Source organism: Phycodurus eques, chromosome 8 (genome assembly GCF_024500275.1).
Source record: "Phycodurus eques isolate BA_2022a chromosome 8, UOR_Pequ_1.1, whole genome shotgun sequence".
Taxonomy (NCBI): Eukaryota; Metazoa; Chordata; class Actinopteri; order Syngnathiformes; family Syngnathidae; genus Phycodurus; species Phycodurus eques.
In genome coordinates this window covers 31,046,022-31,066,727 of record NC_084532.1, presented here as the reverse complement: position 1 = coordinate 31,066,727, position 20,706 = coordinate 31,046,022, and the positions used below count along the sequence as shown (strand labels likewise).

The 20,706-nt window shown below is 46.3% G+C and overlaps 2 protein-coding genes across 7 annotated transcripts; one reads left to right on the top strand and one right to left on the bottom strand.

Annotated features, from left to right (window-relative positions):
- Positions 1-1,238: 1,238 nt before the first annotated feature.
- Positions 1,239-9,211, bottom strand: dbt (dihydrolipoamide branched chain transacylase E2). Its single transcript, XM_061684386.1, has 11 exons — positions 9,153-9,211; positions 8,292-8,442; positions 8,133-8,208; positions 7,695-7,876; positions 7,312-7,439; positions 6,384-6,621; positions 6,154-6,320; positions 4,682-4,759; positions 4,413-4,604; positions 1,824-1,895; positions 1,239-1,726 (listed from the first exon to the last, which is right to left on the bottom strand). The coding sequence occupies exons 1-11, from the start codon at positions 9,195-9,197 to the stop codon at positions 1,559-1,561; spliced, it is 1,497 nt and encodes a 498-aa protein (XP_061540370.1). The 5' UTR covers positions 9,198-9,211; the 3' UTR covers positions 1,239-1,558.
- Positions 9,212-11,814: 2,603 nt separating this feature from the next.
- Positions 11,815-20,698, top strand: rtca (RNA 3'-terminal phosphate cyclase). Of its 6 annotated transcripts, XM_061684524.1 has the most exons (12): positions 11,815-11,985; positions 12,264-12,364; positions 14,174-14,317; positions 14,411-14,534; positions 14,661-14,719; positions 15,706-15,847; positions 15,948-16,069; positions 16,865-16,923; positions 17,003-17,097; positions 17,858-17,962; positions 19,017-19,139; positions 19,242-20,698. In XM_061684524.1, the coding sequence occupies exons 1-11, from the start codon at positions 11,932-11,934 to the stop codon at positions 19,107-19,109; spliced, it is 1,098 nt and encodes a 365-aa protein (XP_061540508.1). In that variant the 5' UTR covers positions 11,815-11,931; the 3' UTR covers positions 19,110-19,139; positions 19,242-20,698. The 6 variants fall into 6 exon arrangements, 5 of the variants coding, with proteins under 5 accessions (XP_061540508.1, XP_061540507.1, XP_061540511.1 ...); XM_061684523.1 differs by lacking the exon at positions 19,242-20,698 and having other exon boundaries at positions 19,017-19,207; XR_009769087.1 differs by lacking the exons at positions 19,017-19,139; positions 19,242-20,698 and having other exon boundaries at positions 17,003-17,738; positions 17,858-17,945.
- The last annotated feature ends 8 nt before the right edge of the window (positions 20,699-20,706 follow it).

Sequence of the window (20,706 nt, the reverse complement as noted above, 5' to 3'; positions counted from 1 at the left end):
TGTCCCGGGTCGTCCCCGGGGTCTCCTCCCGGTGGGACGTGCCCGGAACACCTCACCGGGGAGGCGTCCGGGAGGTATCCGAATCAGATGCCCCGGCCACCTCATCCGACTCCTCTCGATGCGGAGGTGCAGCGACTCTACTCTGAGATCCTCCCGGATGACCGAGCTTCTCGCCCTATCTCTAAGGGAGAGCCCGGACACCCTGCGGAGGAAAGTCATTTCGGCCGCTCGTATCCGGGATCTCGTTCTTTCGGTCACGACCCGCAGCTCGTGACCATAGGTGAGGGTCGGAACGTAGATCGACCGGTAAATCGAGAGCTTCGCCTTTCGGCTTAGCTCCTTTCTTTACCACAACGGATCGATACAAAGTCCGCATCACTGCAGACGGCGCACCGATGCGCATGTCGATCTCCCGTTCCGTTCTTCCCTCACTCGTGAACAAGACCCCAAGATACTTGAACTCCTCCACTTGGGGCAGGATCTCATTTATTGATATACTGAAATAAATTGTGCCTCCAGATGAATATTGATGTCATTTATTAGCTGTAAAATGCAAACGGGACATAGCCGGAACCCTCACACAGTTCCACGACAAATTTCAGGACAATCTATCACATCTATAGTCATCTGCAGGGCTTCTGTTGCACAATTTATTTAGGTGTCACCTCCATCAATGAAAATATTTGTATTCTCATTTATTGATATGTACCTGTACAGTATACCGTGCCAAAATCAGTCTTGCCTGTTTGAGACGATACACGACGAGCGCTCGAGTAAACAACAGCGGCTAATCTGACAACTACAGGTACCAGTCGCTGTCTGGTGATTGCATCAGTAAACGAGGGTGACCAGTTCTGGAACTATCGAACTTTGTCCGCTACAAGAGGGCATTTTCAGAACCAACCAGACGCTACCTGTCCGTCCGTTAAATCCAGTCTATTGGTTCCGGGTCCGTTAGGTCCAGGTTTCACTGTATTTTGAGCCAAATCACCACAGAATTTGACTGAGGGCACGTTACACATGGATGGAGCAAGTCTAGAAGCACACTCTTCAATTAATAATCCAGCAATCACCTCAATCTCTTGGATTTGAGAGGAAATTGACAGTGATGTGCAGTCTTTGGGTGCAGCTCCAATTTGAGGGACGCGGTAGACCAGTTGGTTTCAAGGGGAGATCGCAATGCATGCAGTACTACAACTGTTGGGCAGTTCAGCTGGGAATCGCACTGAGGTGGAAAACGACCAACAACCGCCACTGCTTGTTTATGCACATCAACTTTATTCAAAGTTCAACCAGAGATTATTATTTTTGTCAGATTTTAACACACGAATGGCAGGTTGTAACAGACAGTAAAAAGAATTACGCAACAGGAAAACATGTCAAGTGACAGTGTCAATTGTCCGGGAGTGGGCGTGGCTAGAGTGCAGGGCGACCTCTCCTTTCAGGCACTACTTTTCTTTTGCCGGTCAAAAAAGGCGATGGAGACTGAGTCGCTTCCGGATGATGATGATGATGATGATGATGATGCTGAGCAGCCAGGAAAGGAGGCGGGGCTTCCTCACTTGAGGTGCAGCAGCATGCTGGCGGGATTGTGCAGGAACTCTCGCCACATGTTGGAGAAGCGACACATGGTGGCGCCGTCCACGATGCGGTGGTCGGCCGACCAGCTGACATTCATGATGTGCGCGCGGATCACGTGACCGGACGCGTCGAAGCGCGGCAGGACCTGGCGACAAACACACACACACACACACACACACACACGGCAAGCGGCTCAGTGCTGAGGACGCCGAGCGAACGCGGCGGCTGACGGACACGCCCACCTGGACTTTGCCCACAGCCCCGATGGCGACCTCAGGGGGAAGGATGACCGGCTTGGCGTACGTCCCTCCGATCTGCGGAAAACACACGCAAGCGTAACCACAAGTTTTTCCCTTCTGGAATGTGCCTTTCAGTGTTTCTCCTGATAGCAAACAAGCTTTGAAATTGTTTTTTTCCGCATTAAATGCATCAATTTGGAAAATTGGGATACAATTGGGTGCTTCTTTTGCCAAAACATGATCCTTAGTAATGTCATATTTTAAATTCACTTCAACAATTTAACGTCATTGAATAAGCTGCTGAGCTGCTCCAGGCGGAACGTCGCAGCCCGTCCAGCTCTCTTGCACTCTCTCCTCAGGTAGAGTTGGAGAGCTGACGCAAGGCAACCTGTACAAAGTATTCGTGGCTTGGAAGCACATACCTCGGGTCAAAAGTTTCCAGCCAGTGGACGAATGAAAGCGTGTAACCGGGCACCTTTGATGTCTTGGCAATGTTCAACTCAAAACAACGTGCAGATGATTCCACTCGTGTTGACAAAAAGCGGGAAAAATTCAGCACCCACATGGGAAACGCCTGGATCCGATTAGACAAGATTTGAGTCCCGTTGACGTCCAGTGTGACGTCATCCACGAACAACCATTTGGCTCTACGACGCCAAAATGAAAAGTCTAGTGACATATGAAGGAAACCCTCCGACATAGCGCCTTGACGCCGACCGATAGGATTGCGTCTTGCAATGGCGCATCGCCTCCCTTCCTCACCTCTGTCAACATTTATTCGCACGCACAAACAAATGTTTAACAAAGCTTTAAAGCATGAATCGACAGCCGGCATGTTTAGGTACGAACGTGCGTGCTAGCGCTCGCATGTTGCCTGCTTGCACGCCGTATTAAAAGTACGTGAACATGACCTCAAGCGCTCCCTGAAGAACGGACAGCCCAAAACATTTTCTTCTCCGGAGCACCGGGGATGACACCACTCATGTTTTTCTTCTTTTGTTTCCGACACAAAACATTGCTGCAATCGTTGTTGCCATGGTAACGGTTGTATTCTGTAACAGTGATACGTTTTCCAGTCCCACCTTTGACAAGATTAGCTCAATGATTGCACACTGATTGAGGAGTATCTGCAACATTTGCACAATCAACATTGTCCCAGATGATCGCACTACTCGCTTGAAGTCTCTGCACCCTTTGCACAATGCTCATTGCAGCGGACTATTGCAATATTAGTCTTTCGAACTGCTCGAAGTGCTAGAGGGCTCTGCATCTTTTTGCACAATTGTCACAAAAAAAAAAAATACAATGTACCGGCATTACCAGATAACTAGCAACCCTTTATTGCTCAGTGACTGTTTTTTTTGTCAATGTCTTTGTGTCTCCAAAGTGTTCTCTGCCAATTGACTGTCTGTTGTCGTACTCGAGCGGCTCCAACTACCGGAGACAAATTCCTTGTGTGTTTTTTGGACACACTTGGCAAATAAAGATGATTCTGATGATGGTAAAAACCGGTATCGTACTGTATGCCGTGTAGTGTTGCCAGTGGCGGAATTTGACTGCAGACCGTGAGAGACAGCATTTGCTTTGCAGTCTGATCCGGGCATTAGGAGCTATAGCGTGGTTTCCGCCACGCGCGTCGGCATACCGCTTTGGACTCGCTCACGGTTCCGTTCGTAGCACATTTCATCAGGGTTCATGTCTGGACGTGTTGCACTCGTGCGCGTCCGTCGGATGAAGGAGACGCAGCCTGCGGCTGCCCGACGACAGTTCGCGCTCACGCTGCAACTACTGACAATTTGCTGAATGATAAAGACAGGAATGGCGGCGCATCTCCTCGCACGAGCGCGACGTCTGCATGTGAGAGGGGTTAAGACTAACAAATAAATGCTATGATCCCGCAGATTTTGCAGGTTAGGGTCGGGGACGTATCACTGCGATAAACATAGCTCGACTGTCGCCACGGGCCGCTATCACATACGAGCGGTATGATAACCGTGAGCAAAAACTTCATAGTATTGCAATTACAGCTCAAAATGTATTCTTTTGAAAAGTTGGCGTAATTCAACACTCTTCAGAGGTACATTGGGAAACGTAAAAAGAAAATAATTTAAGTTTTCTAAATACAATCAAAATGTAGGTTAACAGTAAAACGTGTAACTGCTTCAAACCGTGTTATCTGCCTCAGTCGCGAGTCTATAGAGTTTGTATTATTTTACCAATTGTAGACACGCTAACAGTCGTCGCTGCTTGCAAACGTTCATTTCAGGACAGTTTTGTAGCCCGATAGTAACGTCACCTTCAATTGGTCAGAGGGATGGGTCGTGCTGTCATGAATGTGATACGCTTCCTCTACCAAGCGGCGCTACCCTCACTGATTGCTCGCAGCAACAACGGGAGAGAGAGGGTTCGTGTCTAATTGCTTTCCCTGACAACTAAAATATAATAAAAAATAACAGCTCTTACTGCTCACAGAAAGTTTTAGTGGTTTCGAAAGCATCTTTCTAAAACAGCGGTATACCTGGAAAGCGGTAACCGGCCGCCGACAAAAAGAAGGTGCGGCCCGCCAGGTGCCGCGTGGCGTCGGCGACTCACCGATCCGATGTTGGACAAGCTGAATGTTCCTCCGCTCAGGTCCGCCGTTCCCAGCTGGCCGGCGGTGCCGAGCGCCTGAAGCCGGTTGAGTTCCTGCGCCACTTCCAAGATGCTGAGAAACTGCACGTTCTTCACAGTGGGAACCAGGAGACCCAGGCCGGTGTCCATGGCGACGCCGATGTTATGAGACGCCTGACGCACGCCACACCAAGTTCGCAACGCTGAGAACGTCCACAACACGGTCACGTCGGAGCGCCGGCTAGCCTCACCTTGTACGTGATGTTCTGACAGCCTTCGTCCAATGAGGCGTTGAGGATGGGAAAGTGGCTGAGGCAGAGGGAGGTGGCCTGAGCCAATCAGAGCGCAGCATTAACGGGCACACATTAAGAAAAGCATTGTGTGTCCAGAGTTCATCTTGAGTTATTGGACTTTTTGTGAAAAGGTGTCTGCAAGCGAGCCCCGCTGTGACATCACAAACGGGCAAATTGACATCAGCCAATGACACGATCAGCTCCACTCAACCAAGTTCCAAAGCCAAAGAACCACTTGAACGTACTCGTGGCGAAAGCACATTTGTAACTGCCTAAAAGTAGCAACCTAACAAGATTTGCATGTCAAAATGCTGAGTGTGCTTGGATTGGCCACTTCGACTTGTGGACCAAAAAAGTTCCTAAAATGTCCACTAAACATCCCTTTGAATTGATGAGCTTTCGCAATCATCATTCCTAATCCATCAATCACTACACTTCGCAGCGTGAGATTCCGCAAGTGACAGTCGGTCTTTTGGTAACTGAACCACTCTAAGAATTGATGATGGCTTCTGGAGAAAACGAAAGAAAAAGGTTTTCTGTGGGGGGGGGGGGAATGGTCTTTTCAGGGAACATTTTAGTGTGATATCACCTATAGAAAATCTGGATCCAAAAAAACAAAACAAAACAAATTATAGAGTAAAACAGCAAAACTTATTTCTCAACATATCTCCCCGACCCTTTTGATTCAGCTGCTACTCGGAGAAGCCTTCTCTGATTGGCTGACAAGTTTGACAGAAGCTTGTACGAGCTGAACTTCCAAGGGAAGGGACGCGTCAAAATGAGCATGACGTTTAAAGCGGCGCCATTTGCACTAAAAGGTTGACTTTAAAAGCACCAAATGAAAAATTATTGCTGAGAAGAGTATTGAAATCAGTCGCATGTCCCCGTGATCAATGGTGATTTTCCGTTTGTTTGTTAAAACATAAATATAACAATTTTTCGAACTGCTACAGACCACAAACAAAGATAAAACCTTCGGTCATCATGTGTGTGGTGCACCCCGGGATTCTCAACACAGCAGACCACACGCTTAAAGATGCAGTCGTACCGCCGATCTCCAAGTCTCGCATGATCACTCCAGATCTCACAAAAGCGAAGAAGAAGAAACACTTCTGGATACGCGGCGATGTTTCCCGAGCGCTCTCGAAGGTTGCCGGAGCCGAGAGCCTTGTAAAATGGCGATGCTCTGAAAAAACGGCTAGCTTTGGAAAAGACTTCGTACCGTCTGGGGAACCCACTTTCCTACATAAAACGACATCGGGTGAGTGCTACTTTGCTTGGCTACATTCTGTCCATGTCACAATTCTCGACATCATGACGTGGTAGAAGTCGGCGTTCCCCGCACACATGAAGACTTTTGGTTGTAAATATTGAATATTATTTAAGATCGTCGTCATGATTGAGCGATCACATTGAAGGCGCGCGGGTACCTTAATGAAGAAGGGCATGTAGCTGAGTTTGACCCCGCGACATTGGGCGTCTGCCTTTAGCTCGGCCCTCAGCGCCACCAGGCGGCTGAGGTCCACTTGGTCGCACAGTCCCAAGTGAGGAATGCTGAGCGCCGCCGTCATGCTCTTCGCCATCGCCTTGTGGAAGCCTGCAATGCAAAAGACGCTCAACAGCTATGCTAGCGCTACGCTAAGATGGGATCGACTTTGACCTTTGATTGGCTCAGTCACGTCTTTGCCAGCGAAGACTCGCTGTGGTGCGGCGGGCGGCGGACAGAGGGCGGGCGAGGGCACGGCGAGGGCCGGGGGCGGGGGCGGGGGCGGGGTCCGGATCTCCTGGAACGGGCTCGGGGGCAAGATGGCTCCCGTCTGCTTGGCCAGGAAGTTGAGGATGTCTTCCTTCAGGATGCGGCCGTCCCTTCCCGAACCCACCACCTCGCTCAGCTTGATCTGGAGGAACATTGTAAAGGAACACGAAGAACGTTGGGGAGGACAAGACCCGAATTTCGGACAAGGTTTGAAGCTGCAACAACCAATCGATTCATCAATGATCAAATTAATCAATGGCTATTTTGATCCATTCATCGTTTGGAGACCTCGTCCGTCCATTCTCTATCACGAGGTTGGCAGGTGTGCCAGAGCCGATCCCGGCTGACTTTAGGCGACAGGCGGAGTACACCCCGGAATGGCCGCCAGCCAATGGCAGGGCACACAATTTACCTTTCAATGATGCTTGCTCGCACTTTTTGGGGATGTGAGAGGAAACCAGTACCCGGAGAAAAGCCACGCAGGCACAGGGAGAACATGCAAACTCCAGACAGGTAGGCCGGAGCCCGGATTTGAACCCAAGACTTCTCAACTGTGAGGCAGATGTGCTAACCACTCAATCATCGTGCTGCAAATTTTCTGACAGATGTTACAGACCAAACCAAGAACTGAATCATCATCAATTTACGCTTGTGCTTTTTCTACACTGTAAATTTTGATAATGTCCTGTTTTTAAATAAAGGAATGGAAATTCCCCAAAAGTTTTTAAATCCGATTAATTGATGAATTGAAAACATAATGGCCGGATAATGGATGATAAAAATACTGGTTAGTTGCAGCCTTCTTTGTTGTTGTTGTTGCGAAGGGGCTGACATTGTTCTCCATGGCGAGGCGTCTGACGGCGGGCGTGGCCTGGATCTTGAGTCCTTTGATTTCCTGGTGGGTGTGTTCCTCCCGAGCCATGGCGGGCGTCTCCACCACGTCTTCTTCCTGTGTCACGTCTGGACGGCCACACCAAGCGTATCAGGATGACAAACACGCACGCACACGCAAGTTGAAGTAGCCGTTCCGAGCGCACGCAGCAGCTGTGAGGAAATCCCGTCACGCTGATAATTCTCGTGACTGGCAAGTCGGGAACGCAATTTCCGTTCCCGACTTGCCAGTCACTGCAATGGGATTTTTAGTGGACATTTTAGGGAAGTATCAAGGAGGTCCACAAGTTGAAATGTCCAATCCGAGCACATTTTGTCACGCACCGGAACCGGACTCGGTCTCGATGTCCACCAAAGGTTTCCCCACCAGGGCGACGTCGTCTGCGCGGTAGTAAAGTTTTGTGATGACGCCGTCGTATCGGCTGGTGATGGTGACGGACGCCTTGTCGCTTTGCACCTCGCAGATGCTGTCGAATTGAGACACTTTGTCTCCCTCCTTCACGTACCTGCGCGCGCACACACACACACACACACACACGCACGCACGCACGCACGCACACGTCGCTCAGAAAACACGGCAACGAGAAGGAGACGACGTGGTTGTGCGGAATTCCTCCCTATCTGCCATATAGTGCCGGAGTTGGCCACTTTGTAGTGCCGGCGGGATGTGTCGTGACTCCGTAGAGGTTATCCGGCCCAAAAATATCGATTAGGGAACGAGCCAAGACGGCCAGGAAGTCAGGAAGGCGCTGCTCCACCTACCACTCCTTCACTGTCACCTCCGTGATTCCCTCACCGATGTCCGACAGTTTGAACTGGACCACGGCGCCGCTACGTGCTGCGCCACACACACGCACACACCATCAGCGATGACATCTGTGACATCATTGGCGACGTTTATCACTGACATCCTAAACCGACCTGCAGACATGTGCAGTGCGCGGCCGAACATCCGGAAGCTCCCGCCGCACGTCGGCAACTTCCTGTCCAGCGTGGCGGGGAGTGAGCGGAGTGCGTCGTGGCCGCGCACCTCCTGCACACGTAAACATCGCCGGCGGTACTGCTGGATCAGCTTATGAGAAACACATCAAGTTGATGATCATTTGCATACTCAACTTGAGTCACATTCCCAAGCACTGGTAAATTATTCCATTTCATTTTGTTGGTCCGAAAATTATTATTTACTGACTAACATTTAAACTCCTATGTAAGAAAAACAGTGAGCATATATATAGGGTTAGGGCTGACATTTTGGGGAAATGGTGAAATTATCACAGCCGTGACACACGTCAAATACCTCGGTACAATTGCTGTCTTTCAAAAAACTAAAGTTAGTTCTATCGTCAGCAGTGAGTGTAAAGTTGAATGTGAATAATTTGAAAACATCAGGCTGGTAAGTCTTTTGGACAAAGCCAAGTTCCAAAGTTGGGACATCGTGTCAATAACTCACTAAATTGTGTTTGACTGCAATCGACTAATCATTCATATTTGTAACGTGCTTCAAAAGTCATCACTAACTTTTAGATGGTTGCCAGGGTAACATCTCTAATGACACCGGCTTCCAAGTACAAAGTGACATTGATTGATTGATTGATTCGTTATCGACTGATTCACCTTTCCACCATACTAGCTGTTTTGGTGCTAGCATTAGCGTCTGTCTGGGTAAGTCGAGCGAAGCGCGCGAGCACCGGAATAACGTGCCCATGACGTAAGCGCATCACATTCCACATTCGAAGCCGTTTTTGTGGTTGTTGTAACGAGTTTTTGTGTTGTTGTTCTCACCAATCTCCTGAACACCGCGGAAGAGCCTCTCGTCATCGCCGCCATCTTGCTTGCCGACGTCACATGCACGCCCCGCCAACAGCCAATCAGCCAAAAAAAATAATAATGTACCGGCATTACCAGATAACGAGCAACCCTTTACTGCTCAGCGACTGTTTTTTTGTTTTTGTTTTTTTTTGTCAATGTCTTTCTGTCTCCAAAGTGTTCTCTGCCAATTGACTGTCTGTTGTCGTACCAGAGCGGCTCCAACTACAGGAGACAAATTCCTCGTGTGTTTTTTGGACATACTTGGCAAATAAAGATGATTCTGATTCTGATCAGCCTGCAGTGACGTCACATCAGAACGTTGATAAAAGCAGTAGAATAGAAATCGCCTTTTATTGTCATGAAATGTGTTCTCTGCATTTTACCCATCACAGTGAACACATACACATACACATGTGCGTGGAACACACCGGAGCAGGGGGCAGCTGAAGCGCCCGGGGAGCATTTCGGGGTATCGGTGTCTCGCTTAAGGACACCACAGCCGTGAGTCCGGGGGATGTGGCCGGATGGTCCGGTCGGGGTCTTGAACCTAGGTCTCCCACGGTGGTGGGAGGCGATGATCGCTTTTTGTCTTTGCGCCTCACACTGAAAAATATGCAAAGTTGGTTTACCTGCTTAACTGTGCATTTTACTATCTACGGTGAACGACTGGTTAACACATCCGCCTCACAGTTCTGAGGTTGCGGGTTGAAATCCGGCCTCGCCTGTGCGGAGTTTGCATGTTCTACGCGCGCCTGCGTGCCTTTTCCTCCCACGTCCCAAAAACATGCGTGGTAGTTGAAGACTCTAAATGTGAATGGGTGTTTGTCTTTATGTGCCCTGCGATCGGGGCGACCGGTGCGGGGTGTACCCCGCCTGTCCCCCAGATTCAGATGGGATGGGCTCCAGGACGCCCGCGAGCCGCGTGAGAAGCCGTGCGCAAGATGGATGGATAAATATTTTATTTATCGGTAATTTCATGTACTACGCTGATCACTCTTGTAATCAATACTTACACTGTTATTATTTGTATACGCAATTGGACGTGCTTAAAATTATTTGTGAACGTTGAAACGTTCATTAAAAAGTAGCTGTTCATTTAAAAAAAAAGTTGCCATTTATGAAAAAAAAGCCTTTCATAAAAAATATTAAAAAAACTACGTAGTCATTCATAACAAATCAAAACAAAACGAGAATCTCCAAAGCCTTCTAAATTTTCAAATATTTCTTGTAGATGTTAATTTGTACACAAATGCTTTGAAATTAAGAAATGATAAGAAACGAATTTCTACATGACAATACCTCGGAGACTTACGATGAAAAAGAGTCTACTGTGCCTATGCCCTTTGCTATGTATCTGATGTCATTTTATTATATATCAAGTGCCTGCATACGTATGTTTGTTTGTTTATGTTATCTATGTATGTTATACAGATCTTGACAGAAAACTCTCCATTCATAAAAATATGAAATATATATGGGTGTTTATTTGATTACGGGCCTTTTTGTGTCCTTGATGTAAAATTTAAAGAAAAAATATATTTAAATTGATTTATTTCAATGACCAGCAGTGGGTGTGCCTAATTAGAAGTGTTGTCTAAAATTTCATGTTAATATTAGTATATTTTGACATTTTATGAGCGGTTTTATGGTGGTATTTTAGTTTTCACCCTGTCCCTAGCACAGGCTTTGGATATATGACGCTCTATTGTTCTTCTAAGAAATGTTAAAATAGTGTAACTTTGACCATAAATTCCTTAAAATATAATAGAATTAATCATTTCTCATCATATATACAAACCATTTCAAATTCTGTCTTTTATTTTTACTCAAATAAGTCTGTCCCTTAAAGCTGCTTGTCATTACCGCCACATTGACCATTTTTGGATCAAAATCTGATTCTTTAATTCACTGTGTCATTTTCTCTCGTCACTCAAGCAAGCACATGCTAGGGCAGAGAGAAGTCAGACATTTTGATAACTGGAGTAAGAGTAATTTTTTTCCCCTCATTTGTACCCTTAAGTCACATAATTTGTATTGCATATCATTACCAAACGACTTGCGGTGTTAATATGTTTTAAGATTTTCCTGTAAAAACTTGATAATCATATAAAATGTTGTACAGGACTAGCTAGCTAAAATAAATATTTAAGATAACTCTACCAGCATAGCACAGTTCGCTAAAAACTTTGAAATGTCATTACCATCACAAGATTAATCCATTTTTAATCAATATGCCATTGTGGCGGTAATGACATTTCCCTAGGGTATCTGACAAAAAGACAGAATTTTAAAAAATAATCTTAAATCAATATATATGGACATGAACAGATTCTGAGTCACAGAAAGATGACAATTAAGGTAATTATTTTGGAGAAAAACGGAAATCTAATAAACATCCAGATATATGCTATGTAGGAAATAATATGATTTATTTGGGAAAATTCCTTAGAATTAACAAAACAATGTTTGGCTCCCAAGACTGGCTTTCTGCACGTCTTGAATTTTTAGAAATCTGGTCTTGCTTGAATATCGACTTTTTTCCGACGACTATTTTGGCACATTCTCTCAGTCGCCCTCCCGTCCAGTTGGTGGCGCTAATCCACCATTAAGCGAGTTTGGAAAACGCCAATAAACCCCAAAGAAGCGGAAGCCAAAAGTGAAGAAAGTGCAGTCGTGTAGCATTTAGTAGTCGTCTCGAACGCGTTGAAAAGTTCCTTTGCAGGTCGCCATCGATAAAAACCACAAGAGGTTCATGTTGGACATGGAGTCGTCGGCAGTGGAGCTCGACGGCAGCGTCATGGAGGGCGTGAGTGTTGATACAAGAGGACTAGCTGCCTGACTGGCACGTTAGCAGCCGGTCTCTTCTGTTATCTTGCTGCGTTCTTCATCGACGTTTCTCTCCCTTCCTTCTTTTCTTGTTTTTTACCCGCTTCACTCCTTTCCTTGTTTTTCCTTCCTTCTTGTTTCCTTCCTTCATTCCTTGCTTCCTTCGTTTGTTCCTTGCTTGCTTCCTTCCTTGTTCCTTACCCTGCTTCACTCCTCTCTTTCCTGCTTTCTTCCATTGCTTCCTTCGCTCGGTCGCAGGGCGGCCAAATCGTGCGAGTGGCGGCGGCGCTGAGCTGCATCAGCGGCTCGCCCGTCACGATGTGCAAAGTGCGAGCGGGCAGGAGCAGTCCAGGACTCAGGTGGGGAGCGAGGCCGCAGCAGGCAAACGTTGCGCACAATCGCCCTTTTTTTGTCACTGTGAAACGAAACAACGCAAATCGGTGAGGCTCCTCACAATTTGCAGCGTTGAGGTCAACAATATGAGCATACAATTATATACAGACCCTTTCCAAAAAATGTGAATATCCTGGAAAAGTTTATTTCCATAATTTAATTCAAAAAGTTAAACCATTATAGATTCAGGGCCCACAATTTAAAGATGCACTGGCAGAAGAGACTAGCAGAGATATGAGGTGGGAGTCACAGCTTCCAAAAACCACCACATTCCGACTCATCCGGGAGATGGGTTACAACAGTCCGGTTCCTCGGGTCGAGCCGCTTCTGAGCCCGAGCGAACGTAGGCAGCGTCTCACCTGGGCAAAGGAGAACAAGGGCTGGACTGTTGGCCAGCGGTCCGATGTCCTCTTTTCCTGTGAAAGTAAAGTGTGCCTTTCATTCTGGAATCAAGATCCGAAGGTTTGGAGGAACAGAACCCAAGCTGCTTGAGGTCCATTGTGAAATATCCACCGTGAGTCATGATTTAGGGTGCAATGTCAAGTGCAGGTGTTGGTAATCTCTTTCTTAAATCCAAGGTCAGCGCAACAGTCAAGCAGAATGTTTTAGAGGACTTGATGATTCCTTCTGCTGAGGATCTGTATGGAGATGCAGATTTCATCTACCAGTAGGACCTGACCCCTGCCCATACCGGGCCAGACCAGATGCACCAAAACCTGCTTTGATGCGCATGCCATCACAATGTTTGACTGGCCAGCCAACTCACCGGATCTAAACCCCATTGAGAATCGATGGGGTATTATCAAGAGGAAAATGAGGGACACCGGACTCAGAAACAAAGAAGAACTGACAGGAAGAGATCTGGGCTTCCAGAACTCCCAGGCAATGCCACAGGCTGATTGCCTCAATGCCACGATGCATCCAGGCGGTGATTCAAGCGAAGGGATTCCCAACCAAGTATTGAAGATTAACGTATTGTTTTGAAAGTACCATATTTGGATTGATTTATTGTGACCGTAATTTCTCTTTTTTTCTACAAAAACTGAGAAGTAAATGATTTCTTCACAGTATTCACATTTTTTGAATTCCTGATTTCGTGAGTTGTATGAGCTGGAAGCCCAAATTATGTAAAAATAAACAAATACTTGAAATTGTTTAAATTATGGGCCCTGTATCTATAAGATATGAAAGTAACTTTTTGAATGGAATTATGGAAATAAATAAACGTTTCCATGATATAATTTTTTTTGGAAAGTATATATATATATATATATATATATATATATATCTCAAAAAAGAAAAGGAGAAATTTACAGAATGTGCAGTTATTCACATTTGGGAGAATGTAAATAAAAACAATAGTGATTTGCAAATCCTATTCAAGTTACATTATATTCAATTGAATACACTACAAAGACAAGATATTTCATGTTCAAACTGATAAACTATTGATTTTTACTGTCCATTTGAAATAATGTCCTGCTTTGGAATTTAAACATTTGTTTTCTGCTCAATTAATTGAGAAAATAATCAACAGCTTAATCATAAAAGTTATTTGCACCCCTAATACCTTGTGTTGGTGTCCCTAATAAAGTGATGACTGAGCCTTCAAATGCCTTTTAAAGTCAAAAACGGACTGGATAAAATATGTCCTGTGTGTTCCATGTTGTGCGCTTTGTGGTGTCTTCTATGCTGTGAATGTGTGCTTGTATGTTGTGTGCTTGTGTTCTATTTGTGTGCCTTCAATGATCGATTGTGCGTCGTGTCGCGCCCAGGCCTCAGCACCTGAGCGGCCTTCAGCTGGTTTCCGACATGTGTGCCGGCGTCCTGCAGGGCGGCGCTGTCGGCTCCACCGACGTCAGCCTGACTCCGGGAAAGATTCGAGCTGGAAACTACACAGCAGACACGCACACAGCAGGGTGACCGGCTACGCCGCTTGTATGCTAACACGTGTGTGTGTGTGTACGCGCGCGCTGCGTACTCATTCGTGTATGTGTGCGTGTACGTGTCAGGAGTGTGTGTCTGTTACTGCAGGTGGCGCTGCCGTGTGCGCTCTACGCAGATGACGTCTCAAACTTGAGCCTCAGAGGAGGAACCAACGCGGAAATGGCGCCACAAATAGACTACACTGTCAACGTATGCGTCGTCATCATTTAGTCTCCATTACAATGGCGCCCTGCCCTCTTTAGTTAACTGCCTGGACACAGAAATTGCAGTGGGGCTTCTGAGCTGTCAATTAACGTTGTCACTTTCCCTCTTCAGGTCTTCAAACCCATCGTGAAAAAGTTTGGAGTCCATTTTGACTGTGATATCAAAATGAGGTGTGTGCGTTCGCGCGTTTAATGGGCAGCGGTAAATCCTGCCTTGTGACTCTCTGCTCACCATGCATACCACCACCCGCACTCTCCGTTTCAGCAGTTTTATTAACCTCTTTCTTCCCAAAGTCCGCACTAGTTTTGGTTGACCGTTTCAATTTTTCCCCCCAAACAACTGGAACACTCGACGGCAAATAATCAAACTCCGCTCATTCGTCCCAATATCATCACTTAAAAAGTGAAAAGTTCAGCATGAGCTATGATGTAATGTGTTGTACTATGTAACGACAGCACACGGCAGTTTGTTATGTAGAGTTTACATGCAGACTTTGTTTTTCATTCTGATCGAAATGTTTCCAATTGAAGATCTCTGCTCACTTGATTACATATGATGTGATTTATTCCGATCTGGTTTTTAAATGTGCCTTTACATTTAGCCGGAACGGTTGCTTTACAGACGGGTGACATGCGCACATCTATGTGAACATCGCCGACTGTGGTGCACTCTTGAGGCGACCAGGCGAGCGTTTTTTGTGTTTTTTACCGCGTGATGCGGTTGAACCCAACTCAGAAGGGACCATGGTGAAAAAGTGACAGTCTGCGACTTGCACCTGCACATTGAGCAACTGACTATATGGACGTTCTTAACACCGAGCGTGCGTGGGCTTTTGAGTCGGCCGGGACCGATAAACTGGTTCAAGCGGATATCCGTTGGTACAGGAGACGAGCGATACGACCGTGTCGGTAGCAGGCCCCTCAGTCGATACAAATCCCCCTTCGATACATCTTAATACGTATTTATGTGAAGACGGAACATGCGCTGACGCGACGCAACCCGACAGCTTTCACATTCGCCGATCGGCAGCGCGGGAGATTCTGTGCAGAACCCGTTGGGGGTGAATATTGCAATGCATCAGTCTATATTTTTACCTACCCTGAGATCACACCAATGTTCTTTGTTTATGTTGTGACTTTGTGTGTGTGTGTGTCAGAGGTTTTTACCCAAAGGGTGGCGGCGAGGTGTGTGCGGCGGTGCACGCGGCCAAAGAGTTGCAGGCGGTCACCATGTTGGAGAGAGGCAACATCTCAAAGATTCACGGAAGAGCGTACGTGGCCGGGGTTCTGCCTTTCAAGGTAGATCCAATGTAACCTGTTTGTGTTCTTCATGTGACGTATGCGCGGCGTGTCGGTCCAACGTCATGTCGTGTTCTTTGTGTGGCGCGTTTGTGCCCAGCTGGCTAAGGACATGTCGGCGGCCGCCGTGCGAACCATCCGCAGAGAAATCAAGGATCTGTACATCAACATCCAAGCGGTGCAGGAAAAGGAGAAAGCGTGCGGCAATGGAAACGGAATCATGTGAGCGACACTTACTGACATGATCACTGACCTTTAACCTCAGCAGCATTCATACACGTGCGTGCGGCTCGGAAGACGGGCGGGGCTCTACACTAACTTTTGCACGACCAGCACCGGCACATGATTTGGTCGCACCATTTTTTTGAGGCGGTACAGCAAGACAATGGCATACCATAGTTTCGTATGAAGTAAAGAGGGACAGTGACTCGACAACATTGCAAAATATGTTACCGTGAACAAGAAGGTTGTCCGCAACAAGCAGTAACAGACAAAACATGTCAATTAAATTTCAAAAAAACAAATGCTTTACATTTACTTGATCATTTGTTTGACGCAGAGTGGCCAGTGTGAAAAACACTTCATTGTGAGCCCCACCACAACTATATGACTGACAGACATTAAAAAAAAAGATTCTTAGTATTGTAAAGTATTGGAACGGCAAGGTCAATTCCTTTGTTTTTGTTGTATACTGAAGGAAGACAGATAGATGGATAGATTTTCTAGCTTCATAACAAAGTTATTAAAACCTTTGCACAAGACTCTTTGTTAAAATGAGTGACATGATATATAATAGGTACGGGTTGACTGAATGTGCTGACCACTTTTGAAGGGAGCAAAACTAATTGGGACAATTGACTGCTCAGCTGCTGCATTATTCCCTCATGAATCCATTTACAAATTGAAAAATACCAACTATTAAAAAGTCAGTTTGATTTATAAGTGTTAATTTGTCCCATTACTAGTAATGCATTACTCCAGGTGTCATTGAAACATTTAACGTTTGTTTGTTTTAAGAATCATCGCAGAGTCGTCCACAGGATGTTTGTTTGCGGGCTCTGCTCTGGGCAAGAGAGGTGAGGAGCACCTCTACCAGCAGAGGGCAGCAAACAACTTGCCATCCTCCATCCCCTTGGCACCATGTATGTGTTTCAGGCGTGTACGCTGACAAAATTGGCATCGAAGCGGCAGAGATGCTGCTAAGAAACATTCGTCACAACGGCTGCGTGGATGAATTCCTCCAGGACCAGGTGAGTGGGCGACATGCCACGGCCGAGAGGGACACGGAACGTGTGAGGGTGGGACAGGGCGACCGCACCCCAAAATCTGGACAATGTGATGCGCCGGCGCCATATTCAATCAATCAAAACTTTCATCTACTTGTACATAGCACATCATACTTAAAAAGCAACGCAAAGTGGTTCACAAAACAAATGATAAGACGCAAACACATCCCTCCTCCCCAACCGCAGTTTCTGAGCCCCTAGGACACCTGACACCCGCAGTTTATGTTGCAATATGTAACATAGCTGCTCAGCAGAGTGGAGTCAAGAAGAGCCATCGTGTAGGAGCCGCGAGCAGATCAGAGGCACACAAGGACTGGGTTGTCCCAGACTGACGGGGGAGTCGGGACCACAGGCAAAAAGACAGCAAAGGCCCACCTGGCCCCCCAGAATCCCGACGGGGGGAGTCGGGACCACAGGCAAAAAGACAGCCACCCGCCTCCCACGCCACCCAGAATCCTGACGGGGGGAGTAGGGACCACAGGAAAAAAGACGGCACTGTCATTGCATTAAACATCCGCACGCCTTGTCTGGGAGCAGAACGGCCTATAACCACGAAACAAACCATTTTGTGGATTTAACCAATGACAGCGCATTTCGGTCGGTCGGTGAGTTCGAAAAGCATCCAGAATTAGCTTTGCAAGCGGGCGGGATACCTCGAGCCGGCGGGACCTGGCAAGTTGGCGGGACACGCGCTAACGTTTGTGCGCGCTGTGCTCTCGTTCAGCTGATCGTCTTCATGGCCCTAGCGAAGGGGACGTCGCGGATCCGAACGGGGGCCGTCACCCTCCACACGCAGACCGCCATCCACGTAGCCCAGCAGATGACTCAGGTGAGAGGTCACGTGACGTGGGCGCTCCTGTCAAATATTTCCTTTTGAGACCAGACCTGCTTTCACTCGCCAATATCTTTTAGAATTGATTATTCCAACAATGATTCCATTGAATAATTGGATAAGAATTCATTTTGCATTACTTTATGGCAATTTTATATATATATATATTATATATATATATATATATTATATATATATATATTATATATATGAGAGGGAGTGGTGGTGTACTCGTAACCTTTTAGAACGTGACAGCGACTTCTTGGCTAAGTGTTCGAAGGGCTACTAGTTTGATTTCCACTTGTGAGGTGGTTTCCTGTCAATTACACATACTACTGCTGCTGCAAAAAAAAATTCATAATTGATGAAACAATTTCTATTTTTTTCCCATAAATTGACTGATTCGCTTCTTGGTTTGGTCTGTAACATCTGTCAGAAAATCTGGAAAAATGTTGATCGTTGTTTTCCAAAGTAAAAGCAGATGTTTCCAAATGTCTTATTTTGAAAAAACACAAATAAGAAATCTGAGAATATTTAGTACTGTTGAGAGGCTGAAATCGGAGGTTTTGGACAATATATAGCTATACCAAGGTCTCTAAATGATTAATCGATTATTATTATATAAATAGTTGTTGATTAATTTTATGGTCAATTAGTTGTTGATGAATCGGTTCATTGTGACACCTCAGAGCACAAAGTGAAACCCTCTTCAGTCCGCCTTTGCTTTCTGTACTCGAGATGCCGTCTTGCTGTATGTTAGCATTCGCAGCTGTTAGCATTTTAGCAAGTCGTTGAAAACGGACCGTTGTGAGACTTTATTTGGTTGAGGCAAATAGTTTCAAATAGTTCTAGCCCAACTCAGAATAAATAAGTAAAACAAATGTCAGGTACAGACTTGCAGCTGGGAGCTGTCCCAGCTCACATTTCTGAGGGACCTTTTCTACTTATTGTTATTTTTGTTGTGTTTTTGTTGGCTTTGGGCGCTGTTTGAATGATATCACAGCAGCTTGACAATCTTTTTTTTTTTTTTTTTTTTTTTTTTTTTTTGCAGGCAAAGTTCACGATAACAAAATGTGAGGACGAGCTCAACGTCACCTACATCGTCGAATGTCAGGGGTCAGGGGTCAGCAACCCAAACATGTAGACACGCCCTCACGCAGCCCCTCCTGCTCAGGTGTTTGTTTGTTTTTCGAACTGTAAAATTCAATGAATGAATGAACAATAAATGAATGAATAAACTTATCAGCTGTCTTGCTTTTTGATGTTTACGATGGAGCTTTTGGCCATCCGGGGGCCCGAAACACACCTTACCACAGTCAACTCGCCCCGTCGTGATGGTTGACACGCGATTCCAATGTGAACTGAGTGAGCGGCGACTGCGCATTCGACAGTTAGTTACATTTTCTTGTTTTGCACTTCCCATTTGTATTTGCATGATGGACACTTGGGTTTTCCTCTTATTTTGATGAGCCGTTCGTTAGCGAAGCTGCCGTATATGTCACTAACCTCTCACTTGCTCTCTTCATGTGTGAAGTGCGGAGCTTCTCGACCTGCTCCATATGGAACGTGACAAAGACAACTTTTGGCGCGATGGAAAATTCAATTGAACTGAATAAATTTTTTGGGGCGCTTACCTTGTTGGGGGTCCCGGGCGAGCTCGACTCTCTTCCAGCTGACTTTGGGCCAGATGTTGTCAAGTAGACCATTTCCTGTGGTGGGTCCGCCTCCTTTCCGTGACATCACACGTGTCGATTGACCGCGCGACCCGGTTCGGTCGCCGAGCTGACAGGCGGGTCGGTGTTCCGTCCGCGTCTGAGCCGAGCCCGCTGTAATCCGAGCCCGATGGAAACTCACACCTGCGCCCCTCTGAAAGTGGCAGAAACCTGAACCGGGTCACCTGACGCCCCGCGAGTCCTCTAGTCAGTCCGCCGGCTGCCCTGCAGCATGGCCCACATCTGCAGGATGCAGCAGGACAGCCCTGCGGGACCGGCACCGGGTGCTAACTGTGTGTGGATTTCTCTGGTTGCGGGTAAGTGTGATGTCATCACTGTGACATAAACAACTCATCACCGCTCCTAGAATGTGATGTCACGATTAACAAGCTATTGTTTAGTTCCACTTGCTGTGACAGAATCCTCGAGTCTGATGGCGAAAGCAAATGGAACTTCGATCGAGTGCTGCGTGAGGAGTCAAATATATAATAACTAATGATAAATGAACACAGAAAGGTGCCAACCATTTGCATAAACACACATCTTATAGTGATATGAAAACGTGAGGACAAAAATGATGACCTGACATCTTGTCAAAAGTCAGAAATCTATAGAATATTGCGCAGAGCAGGTTATTTGCGACAACAACTTGCCCCATGAATGAGATGTTGAAGTAATTTCTGAATTTCATGTGAATATAACAGCAAACCGCAGAGAATGTTTGGTCGTATTTAGAGCAAAAAACAACACTAAATTCCGCGAGGATTCGTCTTTCAAAAAAAAAAAAAAAAAATTATTTTTCTCTCCGTTCTTTTTGGGTGTGAATTTTCTCTTTTCCGGGGGAGCTTGAAAGCAGCACAGTTGGCTCAGTTTGCTGATTGGCCCGAGGTCTCCATGGTAACGAGTTTTTAAAAGAGGAATTGCGCAATCTCGTTTTCGTAGTGATTATGCTCGTTAATCCGAGCTAACGTGCTAACATGCTAACGCGCGATGACTTGAGGACGGCAAATGGTTGACGAAAGTGCAAAA